The sequence below is a fragment of the Schistocerca nitens genome, chromosome 8 (genome assembly GCF_023898315.1).
Source record: "Schistocerca nitens isolate TAMUIC-IGC-003100 chromosome 8, iqSchNite1.1, whole genome shotgun sequence".
NCBI classification, from domain to species: domain Eukaryota; kingdom Metazoa; phylum Arthropoda; class Insecta; order Orthoptera; family Acrididae; genus Schistocerca; species Schistocerca nitens.
The window spans coordinates 378,959,579-378,978,910 of record NC_064621.1 but is presented as its reverse complement, the minus strand read 5'-3'; the positions used below and the strand labels follow the sequence as shown (position 1 = coordinate 378,978,910).

Sequence of the window (19,332 nt, the reverse complement as noted above, 5' to 3'; positions counted from 1 at the left end):
GAATTCTGGTATCTAGGGAGCAAAATAAGCAGCAACGACGGAGCAAAGAAGACATAAAAAGCAGCAAGCACAACAAACAGGTCATTCATGGCGAAGAGAAGTTTATTCGTATCAAACATAGACCTTAAATTGGGAAACAAATATCTAAGAGTGTACGTTTGGTAGGCAGCATTGTACGGTGATGAAATACACTCCTGGAAATGGAAAAAAGAACACATTGACACCGGTGTGTCAGACCAACCATACTTGCTCCGGACACTGCGAGAGGGCTGTACAAGCAATGATCACACGCACGGCACAGCGGACACACCAGGAACCGCGGTGTTGGCCGTCGAATGGCGCTAGCTGCGCAGCATTTGTGCACCGCCGCCGTCAGTGTCAGCCAGTTTGCCGTGGCATACGGAGCTCCATCGCAGTCTTTAACACTGGTAGCATGCCGCGACAGCGTGGACGTGAACCGTATGTGCGGTTGACGGACTTTGAGCGAGGGCGTATAGTGGGCATGCGGGAGGCCGGGTGGACGTACCGCCGAATTGCTCAACACGTGGGGCGTGAGGTCTCCACAGTATATCGATGTTGTCGCCAGTGGTCGGCGGAAGGTGCACGTGCCCGTCGACCTGGGACCGGACCGCAGCGACGCACGGATGCACGCCAAGACCGTAGGATCCTACGCAGTGCCGTAGGGGACCGCACCGCCACTTCCCAGCAAATTAGGGACACTGTTGCTCCTGGGGTATCGGCGAGGACCATTCGCAACCGTCTCCATGAAGCTGGGCTACGGTCCCGCACACCGTTAGGCCGTCTTCCGCTCACGCCCCAACATCGTGCAGCCCGCCTCCGGTGGTGTCGCGACAGGCGTGAATGGAGGGACGAATGGAGACGTGTCGTCTTCAGCGATGAGAGTCGCTTCTGCCTTGGTGCCAATGATGGTCGTATGCGTGTTTGGCGCCGTGCAGGTGAGCGCCACAATCAGGACTGCATACGACCGAGGCACACAGGGCCAACACCCTGCATCATGGTGTGGGGAGCGATCTCCTACACTGGCCGTACACCACTGGTGATCGTCGAGGGGACACTGAATAGTGCACGGTACATCCAAACCGTCATCGAACCCATCTTTCTACCATTCCTAGACCGGCAAGGGAACTTGCTGTTCCAACAGGACAATGCACGTCCGCATGTATCCCGTGCCACCCAACGTGCTCTAGAAGGTGTAAGTCAACTACCCTGGCCAGCAAGATCTCCGGATCTGTCCCTCATTGAGCATGTTTGGGACTGGATGAAGCGTCGTCTCACGCGGTCTGCACGTCCAGCACGAACGCTGATCCAACTGAGGCGCCAGGTGGAAATGGCATGGCAAGCCGTTCCACAGGACTACATCCAGCATCTCTACGATCGTCTCCATGGGAGAATAGCAGCCTGCATTGCTGCGAAAGGTGGATATATACTGTACTAGTGCCGACATTGTGCATGCTCTGTTGCCTGTGTCTATGTGCCTGTGGTTGTGTCAGTGTGATCATGTGATGTATCTGACCCCAGGAATGTGTCAATAAAGTTTCCCCTTCCTGGGACAATGAATTCACGCTGTTCTTATTTCAATTTCCAGGAGTGTATGAAGTGCGTGAAACTCGAAACAGAAGAGAATGGAAGCATTTGAGATGTGGTACTATAGATGAATTTTAAAAATTAGGTGGACTGCTATGGTAAAGAATGAGGAACTTCTCCGCAGAATTGGCGAGGGAAGGAATGTATGGAAAACACTGACGAGAAGAATGGACAGGATGACAGGACATCCGTAAAAATATCAGGGAATCACTTCCATGATACTAAAGCGAGCTGCAGGCAGTAAAGTGTATAGGAAGACAGAGATTGGAATACATCCAGCCAATAATTGAGAAAATGAGGTACTGCAAGTGATATTATGAGATGAAAAGGTTGGCACACGAAAGGAAAGCGTGGCATACCGCATCGAATAAGTCGTAGACTGACGACTCAAAAAAAAAAAAAAAAAAAACCAATGAAATAAAAACATAAAAACCATGAATATGAAAGCGTGTTTGCCCAGTATAAACATGTAGACTGAAGAATTTACACTGTGTGAGCAGAAGTATCCGGACATCCCCTAAAACATACGTTTTTCATATTAGATGCATTGTGCTGTCACGTTCTGCCAGGCATTCCATGTCAATGACCTCATTAATTAGATATTGTGAGACAGCAGAATGGGGCGCTCCGCGGAACTCACGGACATCGAACGTGGTCAGGTCATTGGGAGTCACTTGTGTCATACATCTGTACGCGAGATTTCCACACTCCTAAACATCCCTAGGTCCACTGTTTCCCATGTGATAGTGAAATGGCGACGAATAGGGACACGTACAGCACAAAAGCGTATAGGCCGACATCGTCTGTTTACTAGAGCGACCGTCGACAGTTGAAGAGGGTTGTAATGTGTAATAGGCAGAAATATATCCGGACCATCACACAGGAATTCCAAATTGCATCAGGATCCACTGCAAGTACTATTTCAGTTAGACGGGAGGTGACAAAACCTCGATTTCATGGTCTAGCGGCTGCTCATAAGCCTCACACCACGCCGACAAATGCCAAATGACGCCTCGCTAGGTGTAAGGAGCGTAAACGTTGAACGATTGAACAGTGGGAAAACGTTGTGTGGAGTGACGAATCGCGGTACACAATATGGCGATCCGATGGCAAATGCCGGGTGAACATCATCTGCCAGCGTGTGTAGTGCCCACAGTAAAATTCGGAGACGGTGGTGTTATGGTGAGATCGTGATTTTCATGACTTGTTGTTTTGAGGGGCACTATCACAGCACAGTCCTACATTGCTGTTTCAAGCACCTTCTTGCTTCCTACCTTTGAAGAGAAATTCGGGGATGGCGATTGCATCTTTCAACACGATCGAGCACCTGTTCATAATGCACGACCTCTGGCGGAGTGGTTACACCACAATAACATCCCTGTAATGGACTGGCCTGCACAGAGTCCTGACCTGAATCCTATAGAACACCTTTGGGATGTTTTGGAACGCCGACTTCGTGCCAGGCCTCACCGACCGACATCGATACCTCTCCTCAGTGCAGCACTGCGTGAAGAATGGGCTGCCATTCCCCAAGAAACCTTGCAGCACCTGATCAACGTATGCCTGCGAGAGTGGAAGCTGTCATCAAGGTTAAGGGTGGGCCAACACCATAGTGAATGCCAGCATTGCCGACGGAAGGAGCCACGAACTTGTAACTCGTTTTCAGCCAGGTGTCCGGATACTTTTGATCACATAGTGTATGTCACCACTAGCAAACTCAACGAAGATCATAAACCGACTGTTGCCATTTTAAGTGTCATGGATAATAATATTCTCTCATTGCTTCCACTTATGTTGCAAGAAGAGGCTAAAGAAGGAGCGCATTTTGTTGGGCTATACAGCGGAGAGTAGCATGAAAACGTGTCCACAGACGGATACCTTCGCCCACCAGAACAGGGCGACAAACAAACGCTGTATTCCATACAGAAGACTTTCCAAGAGATGAAGGTACATGTAGTCTGAATGATTACAAAGGCTTTCCAATGGAGCTTTCACTGTCCGCCATAGCTCATTAGTTGTGGACAAGCATTATAATGTTTTCTGTGTTTCTGCTTCTTCAGCAGGCATTTCATCCCTAGGAGGCGTCACCATTCTTAAGGAATTACGAGTGGTTGATATCCTTTGGTAGTGTGCAACAGATTCCACTCTAACGAATTACAAGCATACTCATCTGTGTGTAAATCGTTCGTAGGCCACATATGCGCAAAGCGACAATCTTCTCTGTGAAGAATCCACTTGTCACTGATGAGAAATGCGCGCAGCTACTCGCGCTAAACGTAGTCGACACGCCACCTCTGAGAAGAGCTGCTTGTTGCAGGCTGGGACGTGTCGCCAGCTGTGTAGGAATGCCGCAACATCCCCGCCGCCTCCACCTCGCGGCGCCTCCGCCCCCGGTGCGGAATGGCTAACACGGCTGCTGGCGGTTGTGGCGCAGCCCGGAGGCAGTGTCCGCCCACGCATGCCCTCCAGCGCTCCATCGCGGCGCAGCAGCGCCAAGCTCTGGCCGACCCTCGTGGAGGTCAGTGGATTCAGACCGAACGGCCTGAGTGACCTATTCAGTGCACCTACGCCGGTAAACTTATCGTCCATTGCGATAACGCGGATGCACCCTATAGGCCACTAAAATTGCTACACCAAGAAGAAATGCAGATGATAAACGGGTATTCCTTGGACAAATATATTATACTAAAACTGACATGTGATTACATTTTCACGCAATTTGGGTGCATAGATACTGAGAAATCAGTACCCAGAACAAACACCTCTGGCCGTAATAACGGCCTTGATGCGCCTGGGAATTGAGTCAAACAGAGATTGGATGGCGTGTACGGGCACAGGCTGCCCATGCAGCTTCAACACGATACCACAGTTCATCAAGAGTAGTGACTGGCGTATTGTGACGAGCCAGTTGCTCGGCCACCATTGACCAGGCGTTTTCAATTGGTGAGAGATCTGGAGAATGTGCTGGCCGGGGCAGCAGTCGAATATTTTCTGTATTCAGAAAGGCCCGTACAGGACCTGCAACATGCGGGCGTGCATTATCCTGCTGAAATGTAGGGTTTGGCATGGATCGAATGAAGGGTAGAGCCACGGGTCGTAACACATCTGAAATGTAACGTCCATTGTTCGAAGTGCCGTCAATGCGAACAAGAGGTGACCGAGACGTGTAACCAGTGGCACCCCATACCATCAAGCCGGGTGATACGCCAGAATGGCGATGACGAATACACGCTTCCAATGTGCGTTCACCGCGATGTCGCGATGTCGCGATGATGCTGTAAACAGAACTTGGATGCATCCGAAAAAGGCGTTTTGCCATTCCTGCACCCAGGTTCGGCGCTGAGTACACCATCGCAGGCGCTCCTGTCTGTGATGCAGCGTCAAGGGTAACCGCAGCCATGGTCTCCGAGCTGATAGTCCATGCTGCTGCAAACGTCGTAGAACTGTTCGTGCAGATAGCTGTTGTCTTGCAAACGTCCCTATCTGTTGCCTCAGGAATCGAGACGTGGCTGCACGATCCGTTACAGCCATGCGGATAAGATGCCTGTCATCTCGACTGCTAGTGATACGATGCCGTTGGGATCCAGCACGGCGTTCCGTATTACCCTCCTGAAGCCACTGATTCCATATTCTGCTAACAGTCATTGGATCTCGACTAACGCCAGCAGCTATGTCGCGAAACGATAAACCGCATTCGCGATAGGCCACAATCCGACTGTTATCAAAGTCGGAAACGTGATGGTACGCATTTCTCCTCCTTACACGTGGCATCACAACAACGTTTAACCAGGCAACTGCTGTTTGTGTATGAGAAATCGGTTGGAAAATTTCCTCATGTCAGCGAGTTGGAGGTGTCGCCACCGGCGCCAACCTTGTGTGAATGCTCTGAAAAGCTAACCATTTGCATATCACAGCATCTCGTTCCTGTCGGTTAAATTTCGCGTCTGTAGCACGTCATCTTCGTGGTGTAGCAATTTTAATGGCCAGTAGTGTAATTCGTTCAAAAAAATGGTTCAAATGGCTCTGAGCACTATGGGACTCAACTGCTGAGGTCATTAGTCCCCTAGAACTTAGAACTAGTTAAACCTAACTAACCTAAGGACATCACAAACATCCATGCCCGAGGCAGGATTCGAACCTGCGACCGTAGCGGTCTTGCGGTTCCAGACTGCAGCGCCTTTAACCGCACGGCCACTTCGGCCGGCAATTCGTCCAGAGACCGCAGTGAATCATTAGTCAGTAACATACTAGATGCCCATAGAGAACAATGAAAGAGACCTTGATTAGATTCATACTTTCTGAATTCTTATCTAGTCATACTACAAGCCATAGCTATTGCAATAATAACTGTATTACTATTAGACAAACAAGCGCCACTGTAGCAGAAAGTGACATTACTAGAAAAAGAGGTGTGTGTGCTTATCGTGCCTCACTGAAGCGCAGATATGCCCTACACACAGCTGAGAGTGTTTACTTCTGTAAAGGGCGATTAAAAAGTTTCCGTTCGAAGGCAGTACAGTCCATAGTCGATATACCAGTCAGACATAACTGTATAAGTTAGGAGGTGTATTTTCCAGTAAAGCATTGAGGCAATTATCGGTGCACCATGTTTAAGATATCGTTTTGATACAACTCTGTGCTCTGCTGCACATCCGCGTCCGACAGGAATCGTCGACCCTTCAAGGCCTTTATTAAAGGACCGAAGACGTGGTATTCAAATATGGAGAGATCAGGACTATAGGACATGTGCTTGAGTGTTTGCCATTTGAGTATGCCAATAGACTCTGGCCTCCGACTTGTGTTGAATCGCAACCAGCGCGGAACGTAGCGCACAATTGCACAAATGTGATTTTCAATAGACATGCTGCCCCATACACATCTTTCTCCGGCGGATGTCTACCGGTGTTTGTCCTTCGACAATCAAGAATAGAATAACAGCACGATGGTCTCATTTGGACACATTTGGTAACAACGCCGCAATAGCTCACGTTTCCACATTTACCTCACACACGCCCGAAACGTAAGAATGCGACACAATCCCTTTCCCACATGTCAGTGTTTATGTACCGCATCAGAGTCGCACTACGTTACACATACGCCATCAAACGCCCTCAAACGGAAACTTTTTGATCGTCCATTATACTGATCTAACAGAGGAATAAAACGTCACGCCCTGGCTCACATACTCAAGGTGATCTACCAAACATACATTTATTTATGAAACAACATTTGTGATGATCTACAGCATTAATACATGGAATGTCGTGATAGAAAATAGCAGAGATAATAGGGGACGTTAATATTAGCTCATGTGACCAAGAACTAAATGCTCGCAATGTGTGGAACAGGTGTTTACTGAGGTACAACCCGCAGAAAGTCGTGCATCTATTGGAATTACCAAGCAGCAAGGAAACAGGTAGGGAAAACATGAAAGAAGGACCGCGAGAAAAAAGGATGTCCATATGAGCCTTTATACAAGTTCAATTCTTAGTTTTTCAAATGGTTCAAATGGCTCTGAGTAGTATGCGACTTAACTGCTGAGGTCATCAGTCCCCTAGAACTTAGAACCACTTAAACCTAACTAACCTAAGGACGTCATACACATTCATGCCCGAGGCAGGATTCGAGCCTGCGACCGTAGCGGGCGCGGTTCCAGACTGTAGCGCCTAGAACCGCTCGGCCACACCGGCCGGCTGCAGGCTATTGCTAGGAACCCTTGTACAACCTGCAGGCAAGTGTGTCCGCCGACATGGTGTAAGCTAAAGTATGGTTACATGCATCGTGTATGACAATCCACGATGCGACATGTGAACGCGTGCATTGCATCCCATGGAGGCCACTCTGAACCTCTGCTGTGACGGGGGTGCGATGCAACTCTGCCACTGTAGTTCTGTGTTCAGAACGATTTTTTGACGCACTCATACCGTCCATTTCCGGACACATGTTCATAGGAATTTTTTTTGTCCACTTCCAGTCAGGAATCTGTCATTGCAGTTTGTCACTTATATTAATGTTCATCCTGCGTAGACAGTATTGTATGGAACTAATATGGCAATATACACTGCAGTTGTTTATTGTAACAGCGATGATTCTATTTTCATAAATATTACGGTCAATAAACAAAAATAAATTTATATTTTGGTCATACTGACCCCAGTGACACTCAGTGCAAAAAACCCTGAAAAAATTTTAAGCTGTTGTCAATATAAAAATGAACGAAACATCACTCGATTTAATTGACTGAGTCATATATGTTGAAAATAACTGTTTTGCAAGCAAGTGAGACATATACTTCCAATGTGCTTATGGAGACATATTGACCCCAGTGATTCTAGGAGGGTTAAAAAGCATAATTCCTCCCTTGTCCATGTGATAGTCATGTGCTGATGACTATACTACACATAAATAAAAACTTCAATATTTATGAACATTTTATACAACAGAAAGGAAAGTTCCAAATCCAGTCAGTAAGAACATGAGATAGTAAAATTTCACAAAATCAGACTCACTCAAAAGAGACAGTGATCTCTTATTTACATGACACAGAATATTGTAGAATATATTTTGATTAATTTAATGAAGAACTACCATGACCATTTAAAAATCACTAACGTGAAGAAGGGATATTAAGATACAACATAACTCGATCCCACTACCCATTGTTTCATAACTCGGCGCCTCCACCGACTACACCACGTTTAACAACAAACAGCCTTGTACTTTATGTTACATTTTTCTGAAAGGTTTAAAGGTCGATATATTATTAACTGACATTTAATCATAACAAATCCTGTCAACAACGACGCATTTTTGAAGAATCTTCAATGTACTGTTTGCTTAAAACTCAGTAGTCTCATAACATGCGAGTTATAACAAAATACGAACATTTTTCAACCTACCCTCCCCCCCCCCCCCCCCCAACACCACCACCACCACCATCAATCACCAATATGACGTTTCACGGCATTTTATTACAACAAATCGTACCAATAACGACACGTTTTCGAGAGATCCTCAATGTACTCGTACTTAGATACGTCGTATGTAGATAAGGTGTAACTTAAAATACAAAACCCAAGAAATATGGGTTTCAGCTGAAAATGGCGAATGCGTTATGGCATAGACAGAGTTGTTTCATCTTGTTGGTTCGACCTTTCGTAACACATTGCCGAAATATCGCAGAACGTATTTTGCGTTTCACGCTAGGCAAGAGCTTCTTTAAGTAACAGGAATTGACGTCAGAATACTAGTACAGCTACATATCACCGTCAGATAACACACCTAGTGTGAGGACGGTTTGAAGTAAAATGAACTGTGCAACGTGTGTAACCTCAAGTCTCAAAGACGTGCCAATTCTACACAGATGAATTGTGAGTGAGGCAAAGAGCTGTTTCATCTCTACACTTCGACATATTAAAGCTGATCCTCTCCTCCGTGGCTCAGAGCATCCGTAGCGACCCCCATAAGAATACGCGTGGCTGCAGCCAGAATACACGCACTCTTGGTGACGTGGGGCGCGCGAGAGAAATGACGAACGCACTGTAACAATGGTTAATGGGAAACGTTTAGTGGTGGACGCAAACTAATTTTCTGCACTGCTACACACGTAAAATCAGTCTAAATAAAAGTCGTCGGCCTCGCTTTGACACATGAGGCAGGGCAGAAACTTTCTAAAGTCAAGATCGCATATATATTTCTTTACTTACAAACAATCGATTTCGACAGACATTGTTATCATCTTCAGGTAGTTTCAAATGGTTCAAACGGCTCCAAGCACTATGGGACTTAACTGCTGAGGTCATCAGTCCAGTAGAACTTAGAACTAGTTAAACGTAACTAACCTAAGGACATCACACATACCCATGCCCGAGGCAGGATTCGAACCTGCGACCGTAGCGGTCGCTATGTTCCAGACTGTACCGCCCAGAACCGTTCGGCGACTCCAGCCGGCCATCTTCAGGTCTTCACAAATTTATATTATTAAATGACCTGAAGATGGCAGCAAAGTCTGTTGATAGCAGTTGTTTGTAAATAAAGAAATATTTATACCAAGTACAACAGATAGCTCCTTTTAATTTCTTATTGTGAGAAAATTCCACCGTGAGAAAGGGTTAAGGTTCACACTATTCCTACACTAACAATTGGAGATCCGACCACTGGACTGGAATAATAGGTGTACACCACTAGCAGTTCATAATTCGCCTTCAGCTGACTCCTAACACACACTGCCGATAGTCTTCACAGCAGCAAAGCAATAGTACTATCTGATGTGACGGTAAAGTCCATCGGCCTTGCCGCGGTGGTAAAGCCGGTACCCGCCAGACCACCAAAGTTAATCGCTGTCGGGCATGGCTAGTTCTTGCATGGGTAACCGCCCGGTCTACCGAACGCTGCCGGCTAGCGGGTTTCACTCAGCCCTTGCGAGGCAAATTGAGGAATTGCTTGATTGAGTAGCGGCTCCTTTCTCGTAAACTGACAACGGACGGGAGAGCGGTGTGCTGACCACATGCCTCTCTATATCCGCACCCGGTGATGCCTATCGTCTGAGGAAGGGACGGCGGTCGGTCAGTACCGTTGGGCCTTCCTAGGCCTGTTCGGACGGAGTTTACTTTAATTTAGTTTTTAGATGTGGCGGGACCAGAGATGGCTAATGAAGACAATCAGACATCTACAAAAAGATAAGACTATCATCAGTTTGTTTACATGATGTACCCCGAATAATTTAATTACACCTAACTTTGAATGCTGTAGCTTCTTCTGTGGTGCAGAGGTATACACAATGACACTAACGTTTTTTTGATATAAACAAATACGCCGATAACCTCAACGCTGAGCGCTCGTAAGCTCCATAAAGGAGTAGTCTTTAAGGCTTACACATTCTGAGAGTCTCTGAATATTAGTAATGCTAAGTAGCGTGGTGCTAAATCGGTGTATTATCCTCAATGCAGTCTTTGGTACTAATGTGGATAAAGCTTAGTTGCACAGAATATGGGGTGAGGCTCTGAAATGCAGCTGCTTAAAACATACGAGCTGCCCAATCAGAAAATTGAGAAGTATGTGGTAGGTTCCTATGGTGCCAAAATGCTGAGGTCATCGGTTCCTAGGCTTACTCACTACTTAATCTAAATTAAACTAACTTATGCTAAGGACAAAACACATACCTATGCCCGAGGGAGGACTCGAACCTCCGACGGGTGGAGATGCGAAAACGTAGCAGTCAGTGAAGAAATTTCAGTTTCAAAGTGATATTGCAATGCCTGTGCTATTCGAATGCATGCATGTCCGAAAGACATTTGGAATAACACTGCCACTGCAATATCATATTTATCCGCCGACACCGGGCAAGCGACTTTCACATGAAGTGTCTCCCCTGTATGGGAATATACGTAATGTATGTACGAGTATAGGTTGTAGACACATCGCAGACGGCATATGGAAGTTTGGGTCTGGCCGTGAACCGTGCTCGGATAGCCAAATGGTAAAGCGATCGCTCGGGATAAGCGGGAAGTCCGCGAATCGCCATCTGGAACAAATTTTCGACAGCACAATTCCCAATATAGCTGCATCGTGTGACTCCACCTCGAGCCCATAGCACAACCAAATCAGAAAAAATATGCATTACTGAAAGTGGACAGGCTTTTTAGTGCTGATTGCCAACGTCTAACTTTCCGGAATTGTACACAGTTCATTACAGTCGCACGGAGAAGGTTATCATACGATGTCTTCGTACTTCTTTATGTACCAGAGGTGAAATGATGAACGGTCTGTTGACGATATTTAGTAACTCTCACTGCCTGTTGAGAACAGACCTTTGGCGTTTTGTACAGTGAAAATGGAAGGGCTCGCCAAAATTGTGATCAATTAATATAAAGAACTACCTCTCTCGCTGTCTCAAAATTAATTTCATACCTGTTTGTGTACCATTATTATTATTATTATTATTGTTATTATTATTATTTTCGATTATTCCCATTTAAAGAGAGCGTTTGAACTTGAATTCCTTTACGATGATTGTTTATGTTTTTTCTGAGCCCAAATTTTCTTCGTGTGTTCACTGTCTTGTTTCTTTCGCTCCGCTGTCCATTTTCATCCTGGTCTCTTCTGTGTTGTGGTGTCCAATTTATGTTTCTTGATGATGTTCCTGAATTGAGTTGTATTTTCTGCATCGTTTACTGTTATGTATGCTTGTCTGAGGTCCTCTTCAACTTCTTTTATCCATTTTGTTTTTCCCCTGCCTGAGTTGATGACTTTAAAAATTCCCTTTGAAATTCTGTTTTCATTCATCCTGTGGATATGTCTGTAGAACTGCATTCTTCTTTTCCTTATTGTATCCGTATTCTTGTCTGTGTATTTATGTAATTCTGATGTTGGTCTCTTCTCCCAGATTCCTTTCTCTCATATCGGGTCAAAAATTTTCCTGAGAATTTTCTTTTCTTGTTTCTCTATTTCTTTGATTTTAGTTTGGCCACCTATTTGTGTTGTTTCAGATGCATACAGTGCCTCCGGAAGTACGACAGTGTTGCAGTGCCTCAATTTTGCGTTAATGGATATGAACTTTTTGTTATAACAGTTCTATGTGGGTTTATATGCTTTCTGTAGTTTTTTTTTTCTTTCCTCATTGACCTTTAGGTTGATCCCTGATGGCTGAACGATTTCTCCCAGGTACTTAAAATGTGGTACTTGTACGAGTTTCCCATGGGTTGTCACAATAGGCAATTTGTCTCGTGGCACTCTTTCTATGTACTGGGTTTTCTCATACGAGATTTGCAGGCCAGTTCTTTGTGCAATTTCGTGTAACTTCTCTATGGCGTTAGTGGCTTCTTTTCTATTATTTGTGAGGATTGCAGGGTCATCAGCAAAAGCTAAACACTTGACATTGAATCTATTATCTTTTATAATGCCCATTTGTGTACCATTCTTTTATTTTGTGTTTTGTGTGGAGTGTATGTTTTAAATGTGACTGAAGCTTTGTCATCTAAGCGACGCCGGCCACGGCTGGTAAACTTGACGAGTGGCTGGCGCTTGTGATTGCAGTAGTGCTGTGAGGCGGCCGTCACAGTCTGACCATGCGCTCCCTGTCACAGGTTGAGGCGCCTCCGCCGTCCAGTCCGGACGAGGCGGGGGTGGTGCTGGTGGACCCCGGCGGGTCCGGAGGAGTCCCTGGCGTCGACCACCTGCCAGACCCGGCTGTTGTCTTCCGTGGCCGCGGCGCCAGCTACGAGGTCACGGTCAGTCCTCCACAGTCCCTGATTTCTTCATGTTCTATACTATCCATGACAGTTATTGTATAACGGCCAGTATCACTAACTAGACGAGTGGTAGTCAGCCAGACTGCTATCGCCCACTAGCGGGCGTTCCAGCCCTCATGGTGGGCGGAAGGTGGTAGGCATTTTGAAAACATTACCATTACGGTTTTGTAGAATTTTTTCATGAAATATTGAGTAATTATTGTTGCATGCCTTAACTTGCTGTAACTTGGCTTTTATAAAGTAAATTTACTTTCCTACTACATAAATCACCATTCCTGTGGAACCAGTGGTCGGTTAGAAAATTTTGCTAGTGTTAATCACACGAAAGTGGGCTTTAGGTAAATGAGGGTTGACTGCCCCCTGAACTAAACCACATTCTAAACCATATTTTATTTGCTCGGTCCCCTTATCTCCAATACGAGGATTTTATGAAATACATGTCCCGACGAAACTGACTTCGTATCTGATAACGTCGACTCCAGGGACCAAGGTACTCATTTGATTCCATCAGTTTCTATGAAACAGGCAACCATTACCGTTCCTGCGAGATATGTTCCTGGAATGTACAATTCAGTGTCCTAAAAGAAGTGTTCAGAACCATACGGGGCATTTCAGAATCTTTGAATCAAACGGCTAGAGGTGAGAGATCACTTCAACAGGAACAGCTTCTCCGACAGACAAAAATGTCCGCTGATGCTTCACGGCGACGCGAGTCGTAGTCGTCTTTTAGTATCCACCGGCCCGGGGAGCAAACTAGCTGTGTCTACTAACCACGTGCGTTGCGTAGTACCTACCCCAGTTAATTTAACAGTATTTTCAACAATGAATCCTTCAGAATGAGTGTATCTAAGTGGAGAAAAATATTTTAATATCTAATCTGGAAAATTAATTTTGATGCACCTACCTCCTTTCATACAGACTAGATGAATGGATTATAAAGAACACAAAATGGGCATGCACACCGGTGAGTGTCTATTCCCGGGCACCTGTAAAACAGGCATGGGAAAACCGATACTGGTACAATAGTTCCGAATAACCGGTGTTTTTTTGTATTGTTTAGCTCTCGGTTGTAACTAATGTTTTTTTGTTTTTCTACTAGTTATCGGGTACAAAACCTAATTATCAATAAAGAATCCGGAAAAGTCCCCCATTCGGATCTCCGGGAGGCGGTTACCAACTGGGAGGTGACCATGAGAAACAGACTGAATAATCAACGAAAGGATAACGCCCTACGAAGCTTGAACTGGTAGGGAAACTAGAAAATTGTAAGAGAGAAATGGAAAGGCTCAATCTAGATATAGTAGGTGTCATTGAAGTGAAATGGAAAGAAGTCAAGGATTTAAGGTTGGATGAGTGTAGGGTAATAACAACAGTAGCAGGAAATGTTATAACGGGAGTTGGATTAGTTATGAACAGGAAGGTAGAGCAGAGAGAAATACTGTGAACAGTTCAGTGATAGGGTTTTTCTTATCAGAATCGACAGCAAACCAACATCGACAACAATAGTTCAGGTATACATGCCGACGTCGCTAGCTCAAGATGAAGAGACAGAGAAAGTATATGAGGACGTTGAAAGGGTGATACAGTACGTCAAGAGAGATAAAAATCTAATAGTCACGAGGGACTGGAATGCTGCTGTAGGGAAAGGAGTAGAAGAAAAGGTTACAGGAGAATATGGGCTTGGGACAAGGGATGAGAGAGGAGAAAGACTAATTGAGTTCCGTAATAAATTTCAGGTAGTAATATTAAATCAAGAATCATAAGAGGAGGGCGTATGCTCGGAAAAGGCTGGGTGATACGGGAAGATTACAGGCAGATTACATTATGCTTAGACAGAGATTCCGAAATCAGATACTTCATTGTAAGGCGTACCCAGGAGCAGATATAGACTCAGATCACAGTATAGTAGTGATGAACAGTAGGCTGCAGCTTAAGAGATTATTCGGGAAGAATCAATACGCAAAGAAGTGGAATACAGAAGCACTAAGAAATGACGAGATAAGCTTGAAGTTCTCTAAGGCTATGATACAGGAATAGGGATCAGCTCAGTAGACAGTACAGTTAAAGAAGAGTGCAAGTCCCTCATACACGTTGGAAAGGAAAACATAGTACAAAGAAGGGAAATGGGAAGAAACCATGGGTAACAGGAGAGAAATATTTCAGTTGATCGATGAAGGGAGGAAGTGGCAACAAAACAACTATTCGAGTTGGTGTCTAGAATATATGAGTCTGGCGACATACCATTTGACTTTCGGTAAAATATCATCCCGAAGGCTGCAAGAGCTGACAAGTGAGAGAATAATCGCACAATCAGGTTAACAGCTCATTAATCCAAGTTGCTGACAAGAATAATATACAGAAGAATGGAAAACAAAACTGAGGATGTGATGACGATCAGTTTAGCTCTACGTAAGGTAAAGGTACAAGAGAGGCAATTCTGACGTTGCGGTTGATAATGGAAGCAAGAGTAGAGAAAAATCAAGACACATTCATAGGATTTGTCGATCTGGAAAAAGCGTTCGATAATGTAAAAGGGAGCAAGATGTTGAAAATTCTGAGAAGAGTAGGGGTAAGCTATACGGAGAGACGGGTAATATACAAAATGTTGAAGAGAAAAGAGGGAGTAGTAAGAATAGGACAACAAAGAACGAAATACTCGGATTAAAAATGGTGGAAGATAGCGATGTAGTCTTTCCCCTCAACTGCTCAATCTGTACATCGAAGAAGCAATTATGGAAATAAAAGGAAGGATCAGGAGTCGAATTAAAATTCACAGTGAAAGGCTATCCATGATACGATTAGCTGATGAAATTGCTATCCCGAAGAAGAATTTGAGGAAGAAATTTCTAGAATGTACGTCTGGAGTACAGTTTTGTATGGCTGCGAAGCATGGGCTGTGAGGAAACCGGAACACAAGAGAATTGAAGTGTTTGAGATGTGGTGCTACAGACGAATGTTCAAAATTAGGTGGACTAATAAGGAATGAGGAGGTTCTGCGCAGAATCTAAGAGGAAAGAAATATGTGGAAGACACTGATAAAGAGAAGGGACAGGATGATAGGACTTCTCTTCAGACATGTAGGAATGACTTCCATGGTACTAGAGGGAGCTGTAGGGGGAAAAACTGTAGAGGAAGACAGAGATTGGAATAGATACAGCAAATAATTGAGGACGTAGGTTGCAAGTGCTACTCTGAAATGGCGCATCAAACCAGTCAGAAGACTGATGACCTAAAAAACAAAAAAAGATTCGGATTGTCCAAAGTATTATGATCTTCGATTACAATATTTCTCAGCAGATATCAAAATAGAAAACAATAACAGAATACTGGTGACTTGTACTATTCAACTACTTACCCCTTTTCGAGAAAAAGAAGCTAAAAGTGAACATACTAATTTTTTCCTTCATTTGCTTATTTAGTTTATACACTGGTGTCCAAAATTATGCAACAAACGGAAACTTTTGAAGATTGCGTTTATGTTGCCACAAAGCAGAAACAATGTAAAGAATACAGAACGTAAACGAATACAACATGCATAACGGTAGACAAAAATATTATTCGTTTCTTCCAAATAAGGGTTTTGGACACAATTCAATTCTGACAACTGGTTAATGTGCTGAGTAAGGAGTGTGATCACCTCTGGCAGCAATACAGGCACGAGAATGACGGGGCATCCTGTGAATGATGTCATCAGTCTCATTTTGAGGCAATAACACCCGTTCCTCCTGCAGAGCTGCTCATGACTTGGAGAGTGCTCGGTGCAGCCCGTCAGCCCGTCCCCCCCCCCTCCCCCTGTGCATCCCAGATATGTTCAATGGGATTCAAATGGGAGAACCTACAGGCCACCCCATGAGTGAAATATCTTCAGTTTCCTAGAAAACATCAACCTACCGTGCTCAATAAGTTCGAACATTATCGTCCATCAGTGCGAAGTTAGGTTCCACAGCACCTCGCAACAACTGCACATTAGGCCCCAAAATCTCGTCATGGTACGTGACAGCAGCTAAACTCGGCCGATTCACCAGTACAATTTCGTGAAGAGGTGTTCGTGTGGTTAATGTAATCTCTGCCCACACCATTAGGAATCCTCCTCGATATCGGTCTCTTTTTACAGTGTTTGGGTCTCGAAATCGAGTTCCACGTTCCCTCCAGATGCGAGTCCGTCGAGAATCATTCCCCAGACCAAATCGGGGTTCATCTGTGAAAAGAAAATTGGAACACTCTTCGACCGTCCAGGTACCACGTTGACGACTGCACTCTAGACCTTCCGTGAAGGCGCGTCAGAGGCACGCATACAGCAGGGCTCCGACAATAAAGGCCACTCTGCCGAAGCCTACTGTACACAGTTTTCCTCGACACAACATGTCCAGTGGATGCCGCGGGGCCAGATCCAGTTGGCGTGCAATACCAAGGCGGTACCGTACCGTCGTGTTCTGACGTCACAAATGGTCGGCCCTCCACTGGTCTTTGGTATAGATTTTCGATCTCCATAAACCGTCTTCATATCGTAGGAACAACAGAACGATTCACATTAAGCCGTCGGGCCACATCAGTATGCGACTGTCCTGCTTCCTATGTCTCTCCACCTCAGAGAGGCTGGCAGGCGTCCTCTCTGTGCCATACTGCACAGTCTGTGTCTGTACACAGCAGTTGTGGATGAGGGACTACCCGGGAAACACTACTCTATTTGATAGGTGCCCCGACGTCATCGTTGGCGTAGTTGTCCGTTGACCGGAATGCAACTTTCTGTGCAAAACATGATCGCATAGGTTTCTGTTGACAGTTTATAATGGCTCTGAGCACTATGGGACTTAACTGCTGTGATCATCAGTCCCCTAGAACTTAGAACTACTTAAACCTAACTAACCTAAGGACATCACACACATCCATGCCCGAGGCAGGATTCGAACCTGCGACCGTAGCGGTCACGCGGTTCCAGACTGAAGCGCCTTTAACCGCACGGCCACACCGGCCGGCTGACAGTTTATATGATTATACTGTTAATTAGACACAGCACGTGGAAACAGCGGTTCGTTGCTTTAATTTTAGACACCAGTGTGTATTAATAACCTATAAAATTTTATTCTGTGTATCTTGAAAATGAAGGAGTCAAAGTTCTTCAGTTTTTGTTCTATTTCTACGTTTATTACAAGAAATAACAGGAATAAAGAACCGAAAAACCGGTCATTTCAGAAACCAATTGTTTCGAGCCATTTTAACAGTGAGGTTCATGTGGCTTTAAAGAAAAAGAAAAAGAGTCAATTTATTCAGCAATAACCGCAATTCCTACTCTGTGGGGCACAACCAAAACGTAACGACGCCATAATGACGCCTAGCGTCTCCGGGGAACGTCAGTGAACATTTTGTCTGTAGAAAGATTGTTCCTCATACGTTACCTATCACTCCTAACCTTCTGTTTCAGGAGGAATGCCATACACTTGAGGAGTCATAGCATCAATTAATCAGAACAGGAAAAACTGTATTATGGGCAAGTTTAGTACAAAAATTTCGGCCGAAGATGGATAGCGAAATTTGCAACGAATCAAAATATATTTAAAGCAAAGATTTCCATTATTTTGCTATACTTAATATGACAGTAGGGAAATTTCAGGTTTGATACGTTGCCAGTACTGGGTTTTGTTTCTTGAACCTAATATATTCTGACAACGCTTTGCTACTCTCAAACAAACGAAGCTGTACCCGTTAATTTGAGATTCGCAAGGCATTGTCAGAAAGCAATATGTTTAAGCAACAAACCCAGTGATGACAACGGATCAAACCTGAAACTTCGCAATACTGCTGCCATATTAAGCATAGGAAAATGGCAGAAACCTTTAAGTTAGATATATTCTGATTCGGTTCATATTTCATTATCCATCTTTCGGCCAAATATTCTGTATTAAACCTGCCCATAATACAATTTTTCCCCTTCAGATTGGTCGATTCTATGACTCCTCTAGTTGAAGAAGATTGGTGTACTCCCATGACTAGTGAAGCGCACAAGTGTTCTGCTGTCAAGGCGTATATTGACGCCATTCCTCACATTGAATAATTTTCATTCCTGCTATGTGGTTTCTGAGTTTAGTTTGAGACATTAGATTTTGTGATAACGTTTAGTCTTTGAACCTTACTTTACTTTTTTTTTTTGGATTCACTTTAACTTACTAGTCATTAATCCATTACCTTCGTAAAAGATGCCGCCACCGTATGAGGATAGTACTCTCAACTTATTTTTCTAGATTTTCCGCTTTGAATACCGTAACTGTACTGTCCCAACCAAAGGTCACAGGTACAAGTGTAATTGACATTAATCATAAAGGCTTAAGAGTTGCTAAAAGTTACAATAATTCTTGCAGATTTTACTAACGCAAGAACATTTTCTTTGTACTTTTTACATTGGCATTGTCGTACTTACAGAAATAAAATTCCGTCTCACCAGAAAAACTGTTGTAGATTCATTCGTAGATATGAGCCAGGA

At 44.5% G+C, this 19,332-nt stretch overlaps 1 protein-coding gene across 1 annotated transcript in view; it reads left to right on the top strand.

Moving 5' to 3' along the window:
* The window catches only part of LOC126199051 (uncharacterized), a 61,783-nt gene that overhangs the window by 28,199 nt on the left and 14,252 nt on the right, over nucleotides 1-19,332 (top strand). The window contains exons 2-3 of the mRNA XM_049935759.1: nucleotides 3,923-4,123; nucleotides 12,690-12,833. Coding sequence (XP_049791716.1) covers nucleotides 4,064-4,123; nucleotides 12,690-12,833 — 204 coding nt within the window. The 5' untranslated portion in view covers nucleotides 3,923-4,063. The remainder of the gene's footprint in view (nucleotides 1-3,922; nucleotides 4,124-12,689; nucleotides 12,834-19,332) is intronic.